Below are 20,111 nucleotides of genomic sequence, written 5' to 3' on the forward strand. Positions count from 1 at the left end.
TATCGAAAGTTAGAGAACGAGATTGAGAAGAAGGAAACTGAGCTTCTTCATCTATGCTAATAGAAGCGAATGTAATCCGAGAAGATGAAATGTGCTCTGCATTATAGTATTACTTGCATAAAGAAATTGAATTGTATGAAAGCTGAGAAAGCTAAGGCTGAGAGGATGCGTATTGCTACTGAAGTGCAGGCTATAGTAGCAGAGGAATCTGTTATTATAGCTAAGGATTCTTCTTTTAAAGGTTTTAACTGGAACTCTGTAGATTTGGGAGGTTCTGTAGTAGATTAGTTAAGCTTTTTGGAAAGTGAGGTTTCCAAAGCTTCTGAATTTCGGTTTGGGGCGGAGCGATTGTTTTAGGTACTAATTTCTTTTCTTTTCTAATACTCAGCTACTCTTTCTTAAGCATTCTCAATATTCTCTTGTAATTCTCATGAATTTTTACTTGCTAAGTAATCTTTTCACTTAATAAGGTATTCTCTTGTATTATTTGTGCTTCTATACTTGAGAATTTTTTCTATTTCATATTCTAATTCATTATTTTCTACTTCTGCTATATTATTCATTAGTATTTCCTATATTGCTAATTTCAGCAGTAAAATATGGAAAACTGAGTATATTCTTATCTTATAAGATAATGCTAACTTGTAATTAATTGGAGAAATCTATTATAAGATTTTAAATAATTCTAACTTCTTATAGTTAAGCTTGTTGCTAGATTTAGTTGTTTTAATATTTTTTTGAAGTAAATAAATCTTATCTTCCTTCTGTAGAATTAGTTTCTCAATCCTTTTAGAATTTGCATATTGCATTATTCATTCTTGAATGAATTGTAATTCTGATTAGAGTTTCTTCTGAACTTTCTTAATCTTCTTAATTCTTTTATTTGCAGCTTTTGCATCTGCTTCCAGTAATGCTTCGTAATAAGCTGTTAAGTTATATCTATAGAATATAAAGAATAATAACTTCTTTATTATATTTATATCTGCGCTATTATAAGCAAACTATGCAAGAAGCAATAGATTAATCTAGTTATTTTATTCCTAATTAATATAATATTGAAGATATTATTCAATAATCTGATTTATTTTTTCTATTTATTTATCTATTTGCAAGTAAAATGCTATAGATATTCTATAGTATGTTCTAAGCTGTTTTATAAGTAAAGTTTAAAATTTTGAGTTAAACTTTCTATTTCTATTGAAGATTACTTCTTCTAGCATGCTATAATTAGCAATGATTATTCTGAGAAATGTATATGCAAGTTCTTCTGCTGTATTGCTTTTCTTATAAGAGAGAAAGTAAGCATACTTGCTTAGTTTACAAATTATTACTAAAATGCTATTATATTATATCTTAATTAAGAGTTCTTATAAAAAAGATAGCTTGATAATAAAATCTAGATTAATAGATTGCTAAATAGTTATAAGTATTAATAAGGAGTATAGTAATTCGTAAAGCTTATATTTTTCTGCTTTATTCTTCTTATAGCTATTATATTGTTATAAAATATTTCCAATTTTTTTCCTAAAGTCTGATAGATTTCAGTATCTTTTAATGCATTTGTAGATTGCTTTAACTCTCTAATATTCATATGCTAATGCATTATATATATTCTTGATATAGTTATCTTATTCATCTAGAGTTATTAATTCTGAGTTTTTTTCTAAAGATTCAATTCTGAAAGCAGCATTCAGTTCTCTGTATATATTAATAAGATTTTCCAACTCGTTTTGAGCAAAGATGTTCTATATATCCAAGAAATCTGTATTTCAATAATCTGATTTTCTGCTAAGAATATTTACTTATTCGTTTTCTAAGCTTTTGTAATATATAATCTTGAAGTTGAACTATAAGAGGAATTCTGCTTATTTAATTTATTGCTTATTCAAAACCTTAGTTATTATGAATATAATTAGATTCTTATAATCTGAGTAAACTATAATTAGATATTATGCGCTAATAAAGTAGTATTATTACTTCTTGAAAGCTTTTATTATTACTATAAGTTTCTAATTAGAGATTCTATAGTTGATTTCCGAGCTATTCAACTTCTTTAAGAAGTTGCTTATAATTCTTAGATATTCTTATTCGTTTTGCTAGCTAAATTGTTCTCCGAGTATATATCTCGATATATTAGTTTCAATTTCAAAGGATTTGTAGAGATCTGCTTTATATAGAACTAGTTCTGAGATAATATACTTAATAATCTCGTTAAAAGCTTCTTATACTTTGGAGATCTATTTGAAAGGCTGTTCTTTTTTGGTAAGATTTGTAAGAGAGTATGCAATTCAGCTATAATTTCTAATAAACTGCTTGTAGAAGTTAATGTATTCGAGAAAAAATCTAATATTCCTAATATTTCTAGGAACTAACTAATTTCTAATAGCTTTTACCTTGTTTTTCTATAGCTTAATACATTCTAGCTCAATTGTAAATCCAAGATAGTTAATCTTTTGTATATAAAAATAACTCTTTATAAATTCTATAAGAAGTTTTATATCTTGAAGCATTTGTAATACTGTTTTCATATATTCCTTGTATTCTTTAAATATTCGAGAGTAGATAAGAATATTATTGAGATAGATAATAATAAACTGATCTAGATGCTTATATAGAATATAATTGATTATTTTCTAGAATAAAGCTAGAATATTTATTAAACTAAAGAGCATAACTAAATATTTATAGTATCTATAGTATATTCTGAAAGCAGTTTTCCATTCTTCTCCTTTTTTTACTCTAATTAGATTATAAGCTTCTTTTAAATCTAGAACTATAAATCATTATACTTCTTGCAGCTTATCTTGTAATTTCTTAATAAGTAGCAATAAATACTAGTTTTTAATTATAATATTATTAAGTTGCTTATAATTAATATATAATCTAAGCTTGCTATTTTTCTTAGATATAAACAGAATAGGATATTCTGCTAGTAATTGCAATGATTGTATATATTCTTTCTTAAGATTCTTATTAAGATACTTCTGAAGTATCTTTAGCTATATCTTGTTTAATCTGTAGATAGGGAAGAATTTGAGCTGTTTCCCTTCTTATAGCAGGATCTTGTGATTGTATAAGCTGTATTCTAGCAATCCTGTATTTAATTCTTTCTGGAATAGTTTCTTGAACTTGTAATATTCTTATAATATATTCGCAAGTATTGATTCTGGTTTCTGTGCTGTTTCTGCTATCTAGAGGAATAGTAGATATTGTTAAGCATGCTTTTTTTCTAATAGCGTTTTCAAGAGCTTTGAGCGTTTGCTCTGGGCTGAACTGAGCGCTTAAGAGCCTGGTTTCGAGGTTTTTCTTGTATAGTTTCATAATTCATATTCTGAAGCTTTTCCTTGCTGCTTCGAAGCAGACTGATCTGCTGAGGATCTTGCTTTTATTATTTTGCTAATTTATTAGCATTCTAGCATTATTTGGATTTGCTTATTACTAGATTCTTCTTCTTGAACTGCTAGCTTTGCTGATTTGGAAGTATATATGAAGTTGTATAAAGCTTCTTTTCCTAAATATTCTTCAATTACTAGCTTCAATTCTGCGCTATTGATTATAACTATCTCTCTGAATACAGCTTGTTCTTATGAGATCTAGCTAGTAATCCAATCGATTCAAGGATTGTGCTTCTTAAGCTATAAAAGCCTTATAATCAGCTTATGCTATACTGTATCTGTAATATTAAAGGAAGCTCTGATTATACATTCTTGAATCAAGATAGATAGATAATTAGTTTTCTTATTAATTACTTCTTAATTGTATGCAACAGATTGTTCTTTTATAATACTAAGAATATATGAATATCTCTTTCATCTTTATTGTAATTATGCTTAATTGATGATATATAGGAATATAAAGTTTCTCTAAGCATTATTATTCAATAGTGCGCTGTATTTATATTCTTGAATATATATATCAAACTTGATATAAGCATAATTTATTCTAAAAGCTTCATATAAGAATTATTTCAGTTTGATTATCTGCAGTTTCTTTATAAGCAATTCTATTCTTTTGAATTTATTAAGAACTATTTGTTCTTCTAAGCTTGCTTTACTACTTCTTAAGCAAGCTTCTTAGCTTGCTTTTGCTTATATTATTATTATTTCTAGTCTTTCTTCTGTTAATACTAGTTGCAAATCTTATTATTAATATAAATTATACAGAATATTATTTTATATTGCTATTATTTTATTTTCTTGTTTATGCATTACATAGAACAGTTATCTAATAATCCGATATATGCATTGTAATGCTGTTTATTGAGAATCTTTCTAAAGTAGAGTTTCTATTCTTTAATAGCTTAAAGGATTTATTCTGATTCTCTAATAGAAAACTATTTGTATTGCATCTTATCTGAGAAATACATTCTGTAGCTATAATAGATACAGAAGATTCAAGCTAGTTCGTAGTATAGATTGTAAAGTAAATCAATTCAAGAATCTTTATCTTATTATATTTTAATGTCTTGCAAGGGAATATAGATGAAAAGCTTTTCTAATTCTATTCTATAAACAAGATATTCAATTCATATTATTTTCTTGTTCTATTCAATGCTAAAGAGAAATCTTTCTGTAAGCTTCTTGGATTTATTATTTATAGAAGACTCTAGTGAATTATTAGATTATTCGTTCTAGCTTAATCTTTCTATTGCTTAAGAAGCATTTTCGATATTATTTAGATATTTATACTAATAACTAAGAAGATATTATCCTTTATTCATTTCTCTGATTATAATATCTGATACAGATAATGAGGAATAGCAAAGAGCATTATTATTAAGCCTTTTCTCCAGCGCCTGAATGCTTCGTTTAATAACATTAGAGCAGTTCGAATTATTGCTGCTTGTAGTTATGCTGAGCATATACTCTCGCTCTGCTATTGCTATCTGCTTATAGCGCCTAGATTTCTAAGGGAACCATTCTGAACCTTTCTTATTTGAGAGATGTATTAAGCAGTTGTTATTATAGCAGAATGTTCAGCTGAGACTTCTGTAATCAACAGAATTCAATACTTGCTCCAAGAGAGTATTTTTGCTTAATTAATTAGATTTCTATTATCAAGCAATATTCATCTAGCATTCTTTCTAAACTAATTGCTATTTATTCTTCTGAAGTTAATAGCAGTTATATATAATATATTCTTATTTGTTATAATTGTAGCAAATAATGCTATTCTTCTTACTATATTGCTTATTAATAGCATTGAATTCTATAAAATTAATATATATAGTGCTGCTCTAAGCTATACTGCTTTATTATTCGCTATTCTTATATTAGAGTTTCTTGCTTATATTAGCTGAAAATCTCCAAGTCTAGCTTTCTTCTTTCTTGGATTTCTCTATTCATTATTCGTACAAACAGTTGTTGATACAGATTGCTTAATTAGAAAACATTGCAAAGTTTTCTAACTAATTCTATTTAAAGATTTCATTCTTAATATCATCCTTGAATTCCTTATAATAGTATTCTATAAGATTCTTATTTTTCTATAGAAATCTTGCTAAGAGCTGCTTAAATCTGATTATATAAGTAGAAGCTAACTTGGTTTATCTGAGATTCATAAGCTGCTAAGCTATAATACATTCTTTATTAAGATTATTAAAGATTTCTTTGAAAGCTTTCTCAAAGCTCTTAAAGAAATCAAATATATTCTTAGTATCCTGGATATGTATATTGGAATTATTCTGATACTTTAAGTAGTTGCATAGAAAAAGCTTGTATTAAATAAGAGTATTCTTTTCGAAACGAGTTTCTGTAAGAATAATCTTTTTAGATTTCATAGTAAACTGGATTATATAATGCAAGAAATATATTCTGCAGTGGATAAGAAATCCATATAGCATTTTCTGATTGCTATTATATATAGCAAGCTTATTTATCTTATATATCTTTTCAGCATTATTGATAGCTATAGAGATGAACTATATCTGTTAAGCTTGTTGAGCTAGCTAAGCTTGTTAGTTAGCAATAGTAGCGCTCTAAGCCTGCTATTGTTCATACAGATTCTGGATATGCTAAGTAAGCTGGTATATCTGGTTAATTAATTCCTTCTGAATAGAAGCGTGCAAGAATGAAGGAGTTTCTGGAGGAGCTATTGTATTCCATATTGCTTAAGGAGTAATACTGAACTATTCTTAAATAAGAATTGTTAAAATATAATAAGCACTGCAGCAATTCGAAGATTTCTAAGTATATAAAGAGATTTATGCTAATAAGAGTGATATCAAAGTATTAAGTTCTTGAATACAGAACTATACAAATCTTAATAAGCAATGCAAGTATTTACTGCTTTTGGAGCTATTCAGTATATAAGACTGAATACTTAGATTAACAACTGAAGAGCTATATTCTGAATTCATTTAATGATAATAAATATGTTCTTATATATTCAGCTTTTCAGTTCTAACTAATCTGATTATATTATGATTTCTTATAGTCATCTTTCCGAATATGTTGACTATGTTTATAGCTAATATAGTTGTACTAGCAATCCTAATCCGGGTTATGTAATCCTGATTAGTATCCGACGTTGGGTTGTGATACCTGGTTTCTTGGTTGGTGGGGCTTATCCTGTGACCTGCATGTTGAATGGGTTATAACACTTCTGATTCCTCTGATAGTATCTCGTATTATTATCGAGCTTAGTTGTTTAGATCAGGAGGAGTTGGATGTAGAGAAAGTTCTTCTCGAGCTTCAGTCTAAATTGAGCAAGGCAACAGCTCGTTTGGTGCGTTTGCAGAAACAGAAACGTTTTCTGCGTAATTGTAGCATAAAGATGATTAATGCAAGCTTTGAATTCCTTAATAAGCTGGATGAGCAAGAATGTTATAAGGAGAAGAAATGCAACCTTGCTGCATCGGTTCGTGAGGCAGTATCAGCTGAAAGTATTTTGGCTGCGGATTCCTTGTTTGATGGTTTTGACTGGAACTCTGTTAATCCTAGTAGGGCTGTTGTAGATTATTCTGGATTTTTGGAGAGCGAGGTTTCTGAAGCTTCTGAATCTCAGTTCGGGGCGGAGCAGTTGTTCTAAGCGCTGGTTTCTTTCTTCTTCCAATACTTAGCTATTCTCTTCTAAGCGTTTTTAATATTTTTCTATAATTTTCATGAATTTTCGCTTGCTAAGTAATTCTTCCATTTAATGAGATATTCCCTCGTGCTATTCATGCTTTTATGCTTGAAAATCTTTTCTACTTTATACTCTGATTTATTATTTTCTACTTCTGCTATATTATTCGCTAGTATTTCCTGTACTGCTAGTTTTAGCAGTAAGATATGAAAAACTGAGTATATTCTTATCTTATAAGATAATGCTAACTTATAGTTAATCGGAGAAATCTATTGCAAGATTTTGAATAATTCTAACTTCTTATAATTGAATTTGTTGCTAGATCTGATTATTTTGATATTTTTCCAAAGTAGATAGATCTTATCTTCCTTCTATAAGATTGGTCTCTCAATTCTTTTGGAATTTGTATATTATGCTATTCATTTCTGAACAAATTGTAGTTTTAATCAGAATTCTTTCTGAACTTTCTTAATCTTCTTAATTCTTTTATCTGCAGCTTCTATATCTGCTTCTAGCAGTACTTCGTAATAAGCTATTAGATTATATCTATAGAGTATAAAGAATAGTAATTTCTTTATTATGCTTATATCTGCATTATTATAAGCAAATTATATAAGAAGCAATAGATTTATTCAGTTATTCTATTTCTGATTAATATAGTATTGAAAGTATTATTTAATAATCTGATTTATTCTTTTTATTTGTTTATTTATCTGCAAGTAAAATGCTATAAACATTTTATAGTATATTCCAAGCTGTTTTATAAGCGAAATTCAAAACTTTGAATTAAACTTTCTGTTTCTATTAGAAATTACTTCTTCTAATATACTATAATTAGCAATAATTATTCTGAGGAATGCATATACAAGTTCTTCTGCTATACTGCTTTTCTTATAAAGAAAAAAGTAAGCATACTTGCTTAATTTGCAAATTACTACTAGAATACTATTATATTGTATTTTAATTAAGAGTTCTTATAAGAGAAGTAGCTTAATAATAAAGTTTAAACTAATGAATTGCTAAACAATTATAGATATTAGTAAGGAATATAGTAGTTTATAAAGTTTATATTTTTCTATTTTATTCTTCTTGCAGCTATTACATTATTATAAAATATTTTCAATTCTTTTCCTAAAGCTTAATAGATTTCAGTATCTTTTGATATATTCATAAGTTGCTCTAATTTCCTGATATCTATATGCTAGTATACTATATATATTCTTAATATAGTTATTTTATTCATCTGAAATTATTAATTCTGAATTCTTTTTCAAGAATTCAATTCTGAAAGTAGCATTCAGTTCTCTATATGTATTAATAAGATTTTCTAATTCATCTTGAATAAAGATGTTCTATATATTCAAAGAATCTGTATCTCAATGATCTAATCTTTTGCTAAAAGTATCTGCTTATCCATTCTTTAAGTTTTTGCAGTATATAATCTTGAAATCGAACTGTAAAAGGAATTCTGCTTATCTAACTTATTGCTTATTCAAAATCTTAGTTATTATAAATATAGTTAGATTCTTATAATCCAAGTAAACTATAATCGGATATTATATATTAATAAGATAGTATTGCTACTTCTTGAAAGCTTTTATTATTGCTATAAGTTTCTAATTAGAAATTCTATAATTGATTTCTAAGCTATTCAACTTTTTTGAAAAGTTGCTTACAATTCTTAAATGCTCTTAGTTATCTCGCTAACTAAGTTGTTCTCCGAATACATATTCCAATGTATTAATCTCAATTTCAAAGAGCTTGTAGAGATCTGCTTTATACAGAATTAGCTTTAAGATAATATACTTAATAATTTTATTGAAAGCTTCTTGCATCTTAGAGATTTATTTGAAGAGCTGCTCCTTTGTAATGAGCACTGCAGCAATCCGAAGATTTCAAAGTATATAAAGAAGTTTTATGCTAACAAGAGCAGTGTCAAAGTGCTAAGTTCTTGAATACGGAACTGTACAAGTTTTAATAAGCGATGTAAGTATTCACTGCTTTTGAAGCTATTAGAGTAGAGAGTAATCTGATACTTAGATTAATAATTAAAGAGCTATGTATAATGATCTGCTTAATGGTAATGAATGTGTGGTTATATATATCCAGCTCTTCAGTGTGGCTCGCTGATGCTTACTGAAGCTTACTGCTGCTCAGTGGTGCTCACTGAGGCTCGGTAAGCACAGGTAAGCTCTTCTGATTAGTTAGCTTGTAATTCTAGCCCTGGATTACATAATTCTTATGAATTATCTGATATTGAGTTATAATATCTAGTTCTTGTTTGCTTGTAATCTGTTTTCATGATCTGCATATAGAATGAATTATAATATCATCTTTCTTCTATCAGTCATTGTTCTTAATAATCTCCTGTAAGTATCCAACAAGTTCTCCGTATATGTAATTATGCCTTCCTAATCGAGATATTAAACAGAATCTTAAATTCTTGCATTAGTAAATCTTTTTTCTTTATTCTTTCCAAGAAGAGCTTTGCTTATTTGGAATATTTTGATTATATTGAATCCTATGAATACAAGATAATGCTATATTCTTCATATTTGAAAGAAGAAGTATTATATAAGATAGTAGATAGAATAAAGAGTTATTTGCAATGTATTAAGCAGAGTTATTCCTGCAATGCAGATTGCATACTTATTTCTTTCTATTAGTATTTTCTTCTAAATATCTTTCTTCATTAACTAAGATCTTTCCTCTTAGTATTCCGGATTATTAATAAGTTAATCTATATTAATGAGCGCAAGCTTGAGAAAAAGGAGCAGTTGTTGAAACTTCAGGCTTGCATAAACGAATTGCTAGCTTGTTTATTGCAGCTGAAGAAGCAGCAATGCTTTCTTCAGGAGAAAGGGATAAAGCTGGTGAATAAGAGCTTGGAGGAGGAGGAGCGCGAGCGTGTAGCTGCTGAGGTGTAGGCTGTAGTTTCCGCGGAGCCTGTTGTTGCTTCTGGGAGTTCTTCTTTTGAGAGTTTTGACTGGAATTCCGTGAATGTGGGGAATGCAGTGATAGATTAGTTGGATTTCCTGAAGAGCGAGATCTCTGAGGCTTCTGAATCTCGGTTCGGAGCGGAGCGATTATCTTAAGTGCTAGCTTTTCTTTTCCAATATTCAGCTATCTTTTCCTGAGCGTTTTCAATATTCTCCCGTAGTTCTTATAAATTTTTACTTGCTGAGTAATCTTTCTACTTAATGAGATATTTCCTTGTATTATCTGTGCTTCTATGCTTAAGAATTTTTTCTATTTTATATTCTGATTTATTATTTTCTACTTCTGCTGTATTATTCATTAGTATTTTCTATACTGCTAATTCCAGTAATAAGATATAAAAAACTAAGTATATTCTCATTCTATAAGATAATGCTAACTTATAATTAATTGGGAAGATTTGTTATAAGATTTTGAATAATTCCAACTTTTTATAGTTAAATTTATTGCTGGATTTGATTATTTTAATGTTTTTTCGAAGTAGATAAGCTTTATTTCCTTTTTATAGAATTGATTTCTTAATTCTTTTGAAGTTTGCATAATATACTATTTGTTTCTGAATGAATTATAATTCTGATCAGAGTTTCTTCTGAACTCTCTTAATCTTCTTAACTCTTCTGTTTGCAGCTTTTGCATCTGCTCCTAGCAGTGCCTTGTAATAAGCTGTTGGATTATATCTATAAAATATGAAGAATAGCAATTTCTTTATTATGCTTATATCTGCGCTATTATAAGCGAATTGTGCAAGAAGTAATAGATTAATTTAGTTATTCTGTTTCTAATTGATATAGTATTATAAGTATTATTTAATAACTTAATTTATTCTTTTTATTTATTTATCTGTTTGTAAGTAAAATGCTGTAAATATTCTATAGTATATTCTAAGCTGTTTTATAAGCAAAGTTTAAAACTTCAAGTTGAATTTTCTATTTCTATTGGAGATTACTTCTTCTAGTATGCTGTAATTAGCAATAATCATTCTGAAGAATGCATATGCAAGTTTCTCTGCTATACTGCTTTTCTTATAAGGGAGAAAATAAGCATACTTGCTTAGTTTGCAAACTATTACTAGAATACTATTATATTGCATCTTAGTTAAGAGTTCTTATAAGAGAAATAGCTTAATAATAAAATCTAGATTGATGGATTGCTAAATAGTTATAGATACTAGTAAGGAATGCAGTAGTTTATAAAGCTTATATCTTTCTGCTTTATTCTTTTTGCAGCTATTGTATTATTATAGAATGTTTTCAATTCTTTTTCTAAAGCTTAGTAAATTCTAGTATTTTCTAATGCATTCATAAATTGCTCTGATTCCCTGATATTCGTATGCTAAAGCGTTATATATATTCTTGATATATTCGTTTTGTTCTTTTGAAATTATTTATTCGGAATTCCTTTTTTGAAATCCTATTCTAAAAGCAGTATTCAGTTCTCTGTATACATTAACAAGATTTTCTAATTCATTTTGAGCAAAGATGTTTTGTATATCTGAAGAGTTTGTATCTCGATAGTCTAATTTTCTGCTAAGAGCATTTGCTTATCTGTTCTTCAAGCTTTTGCAGTATACAATCTTGAAATCGAATTATAAGAGAAATTCTGCTTATCTGATTTATTGCTTATTCAAAACCTTAGTTATTATAAATATAATTAGATTCTTGTAATCCGAGTAAATTATAATTGAATATTATATACTAATGAAATAATATTGCTACTTCTCAAAAGCTTTTATTATTGCTATAAGTTTCTGATTAGGGATTTTGTAATTGATTTCTGAGCTATTTAACTTCTTTGAAAAATTGCTTATAATTCTTAGATATTCTTAATTATTTTGTTAATTAAGCTATTCTTTAAGTATATATTCTAATGCATTAGTTTTAATTTCAAAGAGTTTGTAGAGATTTGCTTTATATAAAACTAGCTCTGAAATAATATACTTAATGATCTTATTAAAAGCTTCTTATATTTTAAAGATTTATTTAAAGAATTGCTTCTTTTTAGTAAGATTTGTAAGAAAATGTACAATTCAGCTGTAGTTCTTAATAAACTGCTTATAAAAGTTAATATATCCGAGGAAAGATTTAATATTCTTAATATTTCTAGAAACTAGCTAATTTCTAATAGCTTCTATCTTATCTTTTTATAGCTTAATGCATTCTAGCTTAATTATAAATCCGAGATAATCGATTTTTTGTATATAAAAGTAACTCTTTGCAGATTTTATAAAGAGTTTTGCATCTTGAAGCGTTTGCAATACTGTTTCTATATATTCCTTATATTCTTCAAATATTCAAGAATAGATAAGAATATTATCGAGATAAGCAATAATGAACTGATTTAGATGCTTATATAGAATATAATTAATTATTTTCTGGAATAAAGCTAGAGCATTTGTTAGATTAAAGAGCATAACCAAATATTCATAGTATTCATAGCATATTCTGAAAGCAGTTTTCCATTCTTCTTCTTTCTTTATTCTGATTAGATTATAAGCTTTTTTCAGATTCAGAATTGTAAATCATTATACTCCTTGCAATCTATTTCATAATTTCTTAATAAGTAGTAATAGATATCAATTCTTAATTATAATATTATTAAGTTGTTTATAATCAATATATAGCTTAAGCTTGCTATTCTTTTTAGATACAAATAGAATAAGGTATTCTGCTAGCAATTGCAATAATTATATATATCTCTTTTTGAGATTCTTATTAAGATACTCTCTGAATATTTCTAGTTATGCTTTATCTAGCTTATAAATAGGGAAGAATTTGAGCTGCTTTCCTTCTTATAGTAGAATCTTGTAATTATACAAGCTGTATTCTGATAATTCTATATTCAATTCTTTCTAGAACAGTTTCTTGAATTTGTAGTATTCTCATAGTATATTTGTAAGTATTGATTTCAGTTCTTATGCTGTTTCTGCTACTTGGAGAAATAATAAGTACTGTTAAGTATGCTTCTTTTCGTTTGCTGTTTTTAAAAGCCTTAAGCATCTGCTTCAGACTGAACTGAGCGCTTGAGAGCTTAATTTCGAAGTTTTTCTCATATAGATTTATAATCCGCATTCTAAAGCTTTTCCTTATTGCTTTAGAATGAACTAACTTACTAAGAATCTTGCTTCTGTTGTTTTGCTAATCTATTAGCGCTCTAGCACTATTTAGATTCGCTTATTACTAGATCCTTCTCCTTGAACTGCTAGCTCTGCTAACTTGGAGATATATATAAAGTTGTTTAAAGCTTCTTTTCCTGAATATTCTTCAATAACTAGCTTCGATTCTGCATTATTAATTGCAACTATCTCTCTGGATACAGCTTATTCTCATAAGATCTAGCTAGTAGTTCAATTGATTCGAGAATTATGCTCTTTGAGCTATAGAAGCTTTATAATTAGCTTATGCTATGCTATATTCGTAATATTAAAGGAAGCTCTGATTATATATTCTTGAATTTAGATAAATAAATAATTAATTTTCTTATTAATTATTCCTTAATTGTATATAATAGATTATTCTTCTATAATACTAAGAGTATATAAGCATTTCTTCCATCTCTATTATAATTATATCTGATTGATAATATATAGAAATATAAAGTTTCCCTAAGTATTACTATTCAATAGTGCGCTATACTTATATTCTTAAATGTATATATTAAACTTAATATAAGCATAATCTGTTCTGAAAGCTTTATATAGGAACTATTCTAATCTAATTATCTGCAATCTCTTTATAAGCAATCCTATTCTTTTAAATTTATTAAGAATTGCTTATTCTTCTGAGCTTGCTTCGCTGCTTCTTGAGCAAGCTTCTTAGCTTACTTTTGCTCATATTATTATTATTTCTGATCTTTTTTCTATTAATACTAATTACAAATCTTATTATTAATATGAATTATACAGAACATTATTTTATATTGCTATTATTCTATTTTCTTGTTTATATATTGCATAGAGTAATTATTTAATAATCTGATATATATATTATAGTATTGCTTGTTAAGAATCTCTCTAAAATGGAATTTTTATTCTTTAATAGCTTAAAGAATTTGTTTTGATTCTCTAATAAAGAACTATTCGTATTATATCTTCTCTGAGAAATGCATTCTATAGCTATGATAAGTATAGGAAATTCAAGCTAGTTTGTAGTATAGATTATAAAGTGAACTAACTCAAGAATTCTTATCTTCTTATGCCTTAATATTTTATAAGAGAATGCAAATAAAAAGCTTTTCTAGCTTTATTCTGTAGATAAAATATTCAATTCATATTATTTCCTTATTCTATCTAATGCTAAAGGGAAATCTTTCTTTAAGCTTGTTAAATATATTATTTGCAGAAAGCTTCTGCAAGCTGCTAAGTTATTTGCTCTAGCTTAATTCTTTTATTACTTGAAAAGCATTCTCTATATTATTTAGATATTCATATTAATAGCTAAGAAAGTATTATCTCTTATTCATATTTCTGATTATAATGCTTAGTATAAGCAATAAAGAATATTAAAGAGTATTATTGCTAAGCTTTTCTTCCAATGCTTGAATGCTCTATTTTATGATATTAGAGCAGTTCAAGTTGCTACTTGTAAGAATGCTGAGCATACATTCTCGTTCTGCTATTGCTATTTGTTTGCAGCGCCTAGGTTTCTAAAAGAATCATTCTGAATCTTCCTTACTTGAAAGATATATTAAGCAGTTATTATTATAGCAGAATGTTCAGCTAAGATTTCTGTAATTAATAGAGTCTGATACTTGCTCCAAGGGAATGTTTTTGCTTAGTTGATTGAGTTTCTATTGCTAAGCAATATTTGCTTAGTATTTTTTCTAAACTAATTGCTATTTGTTTTTCTAGAATTAATAGTAATTGTATGCTATATATTCTTGTTTATTATAATTATAGCAAATAATATTATTCTTCTTGCTATATTGCTTATTAGCTGTATTGAGTTTTATGAAATCAGCATGTATAGTGCTATTCTAAGCTATATTGCTATATTAACTGCTATTCTTATTTTGAAGTTTCTTGCTTATATTAGCTAGAAATCTCCAAGTTTAGCTTTCTTTCTTCTTAAATTTCTCTATCTATTATTTATATAAATAATTATTAATGCAAATAGCTTGATTAGAGAATATTGCAAAGTTCTTCAGCTAATTCTGCTTAAAGATTTTATCTTTAATATTATTCTTAAATCCCTTATAATAATACTCTATAAGATTCTTATCTTTCTATAGAAGTTATACTAAGAGTTGCTTGAATCTAATTGTATAAGCAGAAGCTGATTTGATCTGCTTGAGATTTATAAGCTGCTAAGCTATAGTACATTCTTCGTTGGAATTATCAAAGATTTCCTTGAAAACTTTCTCAAAGCTTTCAAAAGAATTAAATATATTCTTAATAATCTGAGTATATGCATTGGGATTGTTCTGATACTTTAAGTGATTATATAGAGAAGGCTTGTATTAGATAAAAGCATTCTTTTCGAAATGAGTTTTTGCAAGAATAACTTTCTCAGATTTCTTAGTAAACTGAATCTTGTAATGCAGAAAATATGCTCTGCAGTAAGTAAGGAATCTATATAGCATCTTTTGATTGCTATTATATATAGCAAGCTTATTCATCTTATATGCTTTTCCAGCGCTACTGATAATTGCAGAGATAGACTGCATCTGCTGAGCTTATTAAGCTAGCTAAGCTTATTAGTTAGTAATAGTAGCGCTCTGAGTCTGCTGTTATTCATACAGATTCTGAATATGCTGAATAAGCTGATATATCTGATTAATTAGTTCTTTCTGAGTAGGAGCATATGAGAACGAAGGAGTTTCTGAAAGAGCTATTGTATTCTGTATTGCTTAAAAGATAATACTAAACCGTTCTTGAATAAGAGTTATCAAAATGTAATGAGTATTGTAGCAATCTGAAGATTTCAAAGTATACAAAGAGGTTTATACTAACAAGAGTGGTATCAAAGTATTAAGTCTTTGAATATGGAACTGTACAAGTCTTAATAAGCAATACAAGTATTTACTGCTTTTGGAGCTATTAGAATAGAGAGTAATCTGATACTTAGATTAATAACTAAAGAGCTGTGTATGATGATCTGTTTAATAGTAATGAATGTGTGGTTATATATATTCAGCTCTTCAGTGTAGCTTGCTGATGCTTACTGAAGCTTACTGCTGCTCAGTGGTGCTCACTAAAGCTCGGTAAGCACAGGTAAGCTCTTCTGATTGGTTGGCCTGTAACCCTAGCTCTGGGTTATGTAATCCTTGTGAGTTGTCTGATGTTGAGTCATGATACCTAGTTCTTATTTGCCTGTGATCTGTTTTCGTGACCTGCATGTAGGATGAGTCATAACATTCTTTTTAGTAAGATTTGTAAGAGAATATGCAATCCAGCTATAGTTTTTGATGAACTGCTTATAGAAGTTAATATATCTAAGAAAAGACTTAATATTCCTAATATTCTTGGGAACTAGCTAATTCCTAACAGCTTTTATCTTATCTTTCTATAGCTTGATACATTCTAGCTTGATTATAAATCCGAGATAATCAATCTTTTATATGTAAAAGTAACTCTTTGCAGATTTTATAAGAAGTTTTGCATCTTAAAGTATTTGCAATACTGTTTTCATATACTTCTTATATTCTTCCAGTATTCGAGAGTAAATAAGAATATTATTAAGATAAGCAATAATGAATTGATTTAAGTACTTACATAGAATATAATTAATCATTTCTTGAAATAAAGCTAGAGCATTTGTTAAACTGAAGAGTATAACCAAATATTCGTAGTATTTGTAATATATTCTAAAAGCAGTTTTTCATTCTTCTTCTTTCTTTACTCTAATTAGATTGTAAGCTTCTTTTAGATTTAAAGCTATAAACTATTATACTTCTTGCAGCCTATCTCGTAATTCTTTAATAAGTAGCAACAAGTATTAGTTCTTAATTGTAATATCATTGAATTGCTTATAATCAATGTATAGCCTAAGCTTGCTGTTTTTCTTAGATACAAACAGAATAAAATATTCTGCTAGTAATTGCAATGATCATATATATTCCTTTTTGAGATTTTCATCAAAGTACTCCCTAAGTGCTTCTAATTATGCCTTGTTTAATTTATAGATAGAGAAGAATTTGAGCTGTTTTCTCTTTCATAGCGGGATCTTGTAGTTATATGAGCTGTATTCTAATAATTCTGTATTCAATTCTTTCTGAAATAATTTCTTGAATTTATAATATTCTCATGATATGCTTGCAAGTATTAGTTCTGATTCTTATACTATTTCTGCTATCTGAAGAAATAGTAGGTATTGTTGAGCATGCTTCTTTTCGTTTGTTATCTTCATAAGCTTTGAGCATTCATTCCGAGCTGAACTAACCGCTTGAAAGCCTAGTTTCAAGGTTTTTTCTGTATGAATCTACAATTCACATTCTGAAGCTTTTCCTTATTGCTTCGAAGCGAACTAATCTGCTAAGAATCTCGCTTCCGTTATTTTGCTAATCTGTTAGCGCTTTAGCACTATTTGAATTCGCTTATTACTAAGTTCTTCTCCTTGAACTGCTAGCTCTGCTAATTTAAAGATGTATATAAAGTTATCTGAAGCTTCTTTTTCCGAATATTCTTCAATAACTAGCTTCAATCCTGCGCTATTAATTGCGATTATTTCTCTGGATACAGCTTGTTCTTATGAGATCTAGCTAGTAATTCAATTGATTCGAGGATTATGCTCTTTAAGCTATGAAAATCTCATAATTAGCTTATATTGTGCTGTATTCATAATATTAAAGAAAGCTCTGATTATATATTCTTGAATTAAGATAGATAAATAATCAGTTTCCTTATTAATTATTCCTTAGTTATATGCAACAGATTATTCTTCTATAATGCTAAGAATATATAAGCATCTCTTCTATCTCTATTATAGTTATGCTTGATTAATGATATATAGGAATATAAAGTTTCCCTGAGCACTACTGTTCAATAGTATGCTATACTTGTATTCTTGAATATATATATCGAACTTAATATAAGCATAGTTTGTTTTGAAAGCTTTATATAGAAACTATTCTAATCTAATCGTTTGCAGTTTCTTTATAAGCAATCCTATTCTTTTGAATCTGTTAAGAACTGCTTATTCTTCTGAGCTTGCTTTGCTGCTTCTTGAGCAAGCTTCTTAGCTTGCTTTTGCTTATATCATTATTATTTCTGATTTTTCTTCTATTAATATTAGTTGCAAATCTTATTGCTAATATAAATTATACAGAGTATTATTTCATACTGCTATCATTTTATCTTCTTATTTATATATTGCATAGAATAATTATTTAGTAGCTTGATATATACATTATAATGCTATCTATTAAGAACTTCTCTAAAGCGAAGTTCTGATTCTTTAACAGCTTGAAGAATTTGTTCTGATTTCCTAATAGAAAACTATTCATATTGCATCTTCTCCGAAAAATGCATTCTGCAGCTATAATAAATATAGAAGATCCATGCTAGTTTGTAGTATAAGTTATAAAGTAAGCTAATCCAAGAATTCTTATCTTCTTATATTTCAATATTCTGCAAGGAAATGCAGATAAAGAGCTTTTCTAGCTCTATTCTGTAAATAAGATATTCAACTTATATTATTTCCTTATTTCATTCAATGCTGAAAAGAAATCTTTCTTTAAGCTTATTAAGCATATTATTCACGGAAAGCTTCTGCAAGCTGCTAAGCTATTTGCTTTAGCTTAATCCTTTTATTATCTGAAAAGTATTCTCTATATTACTTAGATATTCATACTAATAGCTAAAAGAATACTATTTCTTATTCATATCTTTAATCATAATACTTAGTATAAACAATAAAGAATATTAAAGAGTATTATTACTAAGCTCTTCTTCTAATGCTTGAATATTCTATTTCATAATATCAGAGCAATCCGAGTTGCTACTTATAGGAATACTAAGCATGCACTCTCATTCTGCTATTGCTATTTATCTGCAGCATCTAGGTTTCTAAAGAAACCATTCTGAATCTTTCTTACTCAAGAGATATATTAAGCAGTTATTATTATAGCAGAATATTTAGCTGAGACTTCTATAATCAATAGAATTCAATACTTACTCTGAAAGAGTGTTTTTGCTTAGTTAATTAAATTCTTATTATTAAGCAATATTTATCTAGCATTCTTTCTAAATTAGTTGCTATTTATTCTTTCAGAATTAATAGCAGTTGTATACAATATATTCTTGTTTATTACAATTATAGCAAATAATATTATTCCTCTTACTATATTATTTATTAGCAGCATCAAGTTCTATAGAATTAATATGTATAGTGCTGCTCTAAGCTATACTGCTCTATTATTTGCTATTCTTATATTGAAATTTCTTGCTTATATTAGCTAAAAATCTCTAAGTCTAGCTTTCTCTCTTTTTAAACTTCTTTATTCATTGCTTATATAAATAGTTATTAATATGAATTGCTTGATTAGAGAATATTACAAAGTTTTCTAGCTAATTCTGCTTGAAAATCTTATTCTTAATATTATTCTTAAGCTCTTTATAATAGTATTTCATGAGATTCTTATCTTTTTACAGAAATCTTACTAAGAGCTACTTGAATCTAACTATATAAGCAGAAGCTAACTTGATCTGCTTAAGATTTATAAGCTGCTAAGCTATAGTATATTCTTTATTGGAATTACTAAAGATTTTCTTAAAAGCTTTCTCAAAGCTTTCAAAAGAATTGAATATATTCTTAGTATTCTAGGTATGCATGCTGAGATTATTCTGATGCTCTAAGTAGTTATGCAGAGAAGATTTGTATTAGATAAGAGTATTCTTTTCAAAACAAGTTTCTGCTAGAATAACTTTCTCAGATTCCATAATAAACTGAGTTATATGATATAAGAAGTATGCTCTGCAATAAGTAAGAAATTCATGTAGCATCTTCTGATTATCATTATATATAGCGGATTTATTTATTTTATATGCTTTTTCAGCGCTATTAATAGTTGCAGAAATAAACTGCGCTTGTTAAGCTTATTAAGCTAGCTAAACT

General features: G+C 27.6%; 1 protein-coding gene across 1 annotated transcript; it reads right to left on the reverse strand.

Moving 5' to 3' along the window:
- Positions 1 to 16,361: 16,361 nt before the first annotated feature.
- M406DRAFT_256376 (uncharacterized protein) lies at positions 16,362 to 16,526 on the reverse strand (the record flags this gene model as incomplete). The annotated part of the gene is made up of 1 exon (XM_040917100.1): positions 16,362 to 16,526. A coding segment is annotated over one exon (165 nt), but the record flags the coding sequence as incomplete, so codon positions are not given.
- Positions 16,527 to 20,111: the final 3,585 nt, after the last annotated feature.

The sequence above is a fragment of the Cryphonectria parasitica genome, assembly GCF_011745365.1.
Source record: "Cryphonectria parasitica EP155 unplaced genomic scaffold M406scaffold_4, whole genome shotgun sequence".
NCBI classification, from domain to species: Eukaryota; Fungi; Ascomycota; class Sordariomycetes; order Diaporthales; family Cryphonectriaceae; genus Cryphonectria; species Cryphonectria parasitica.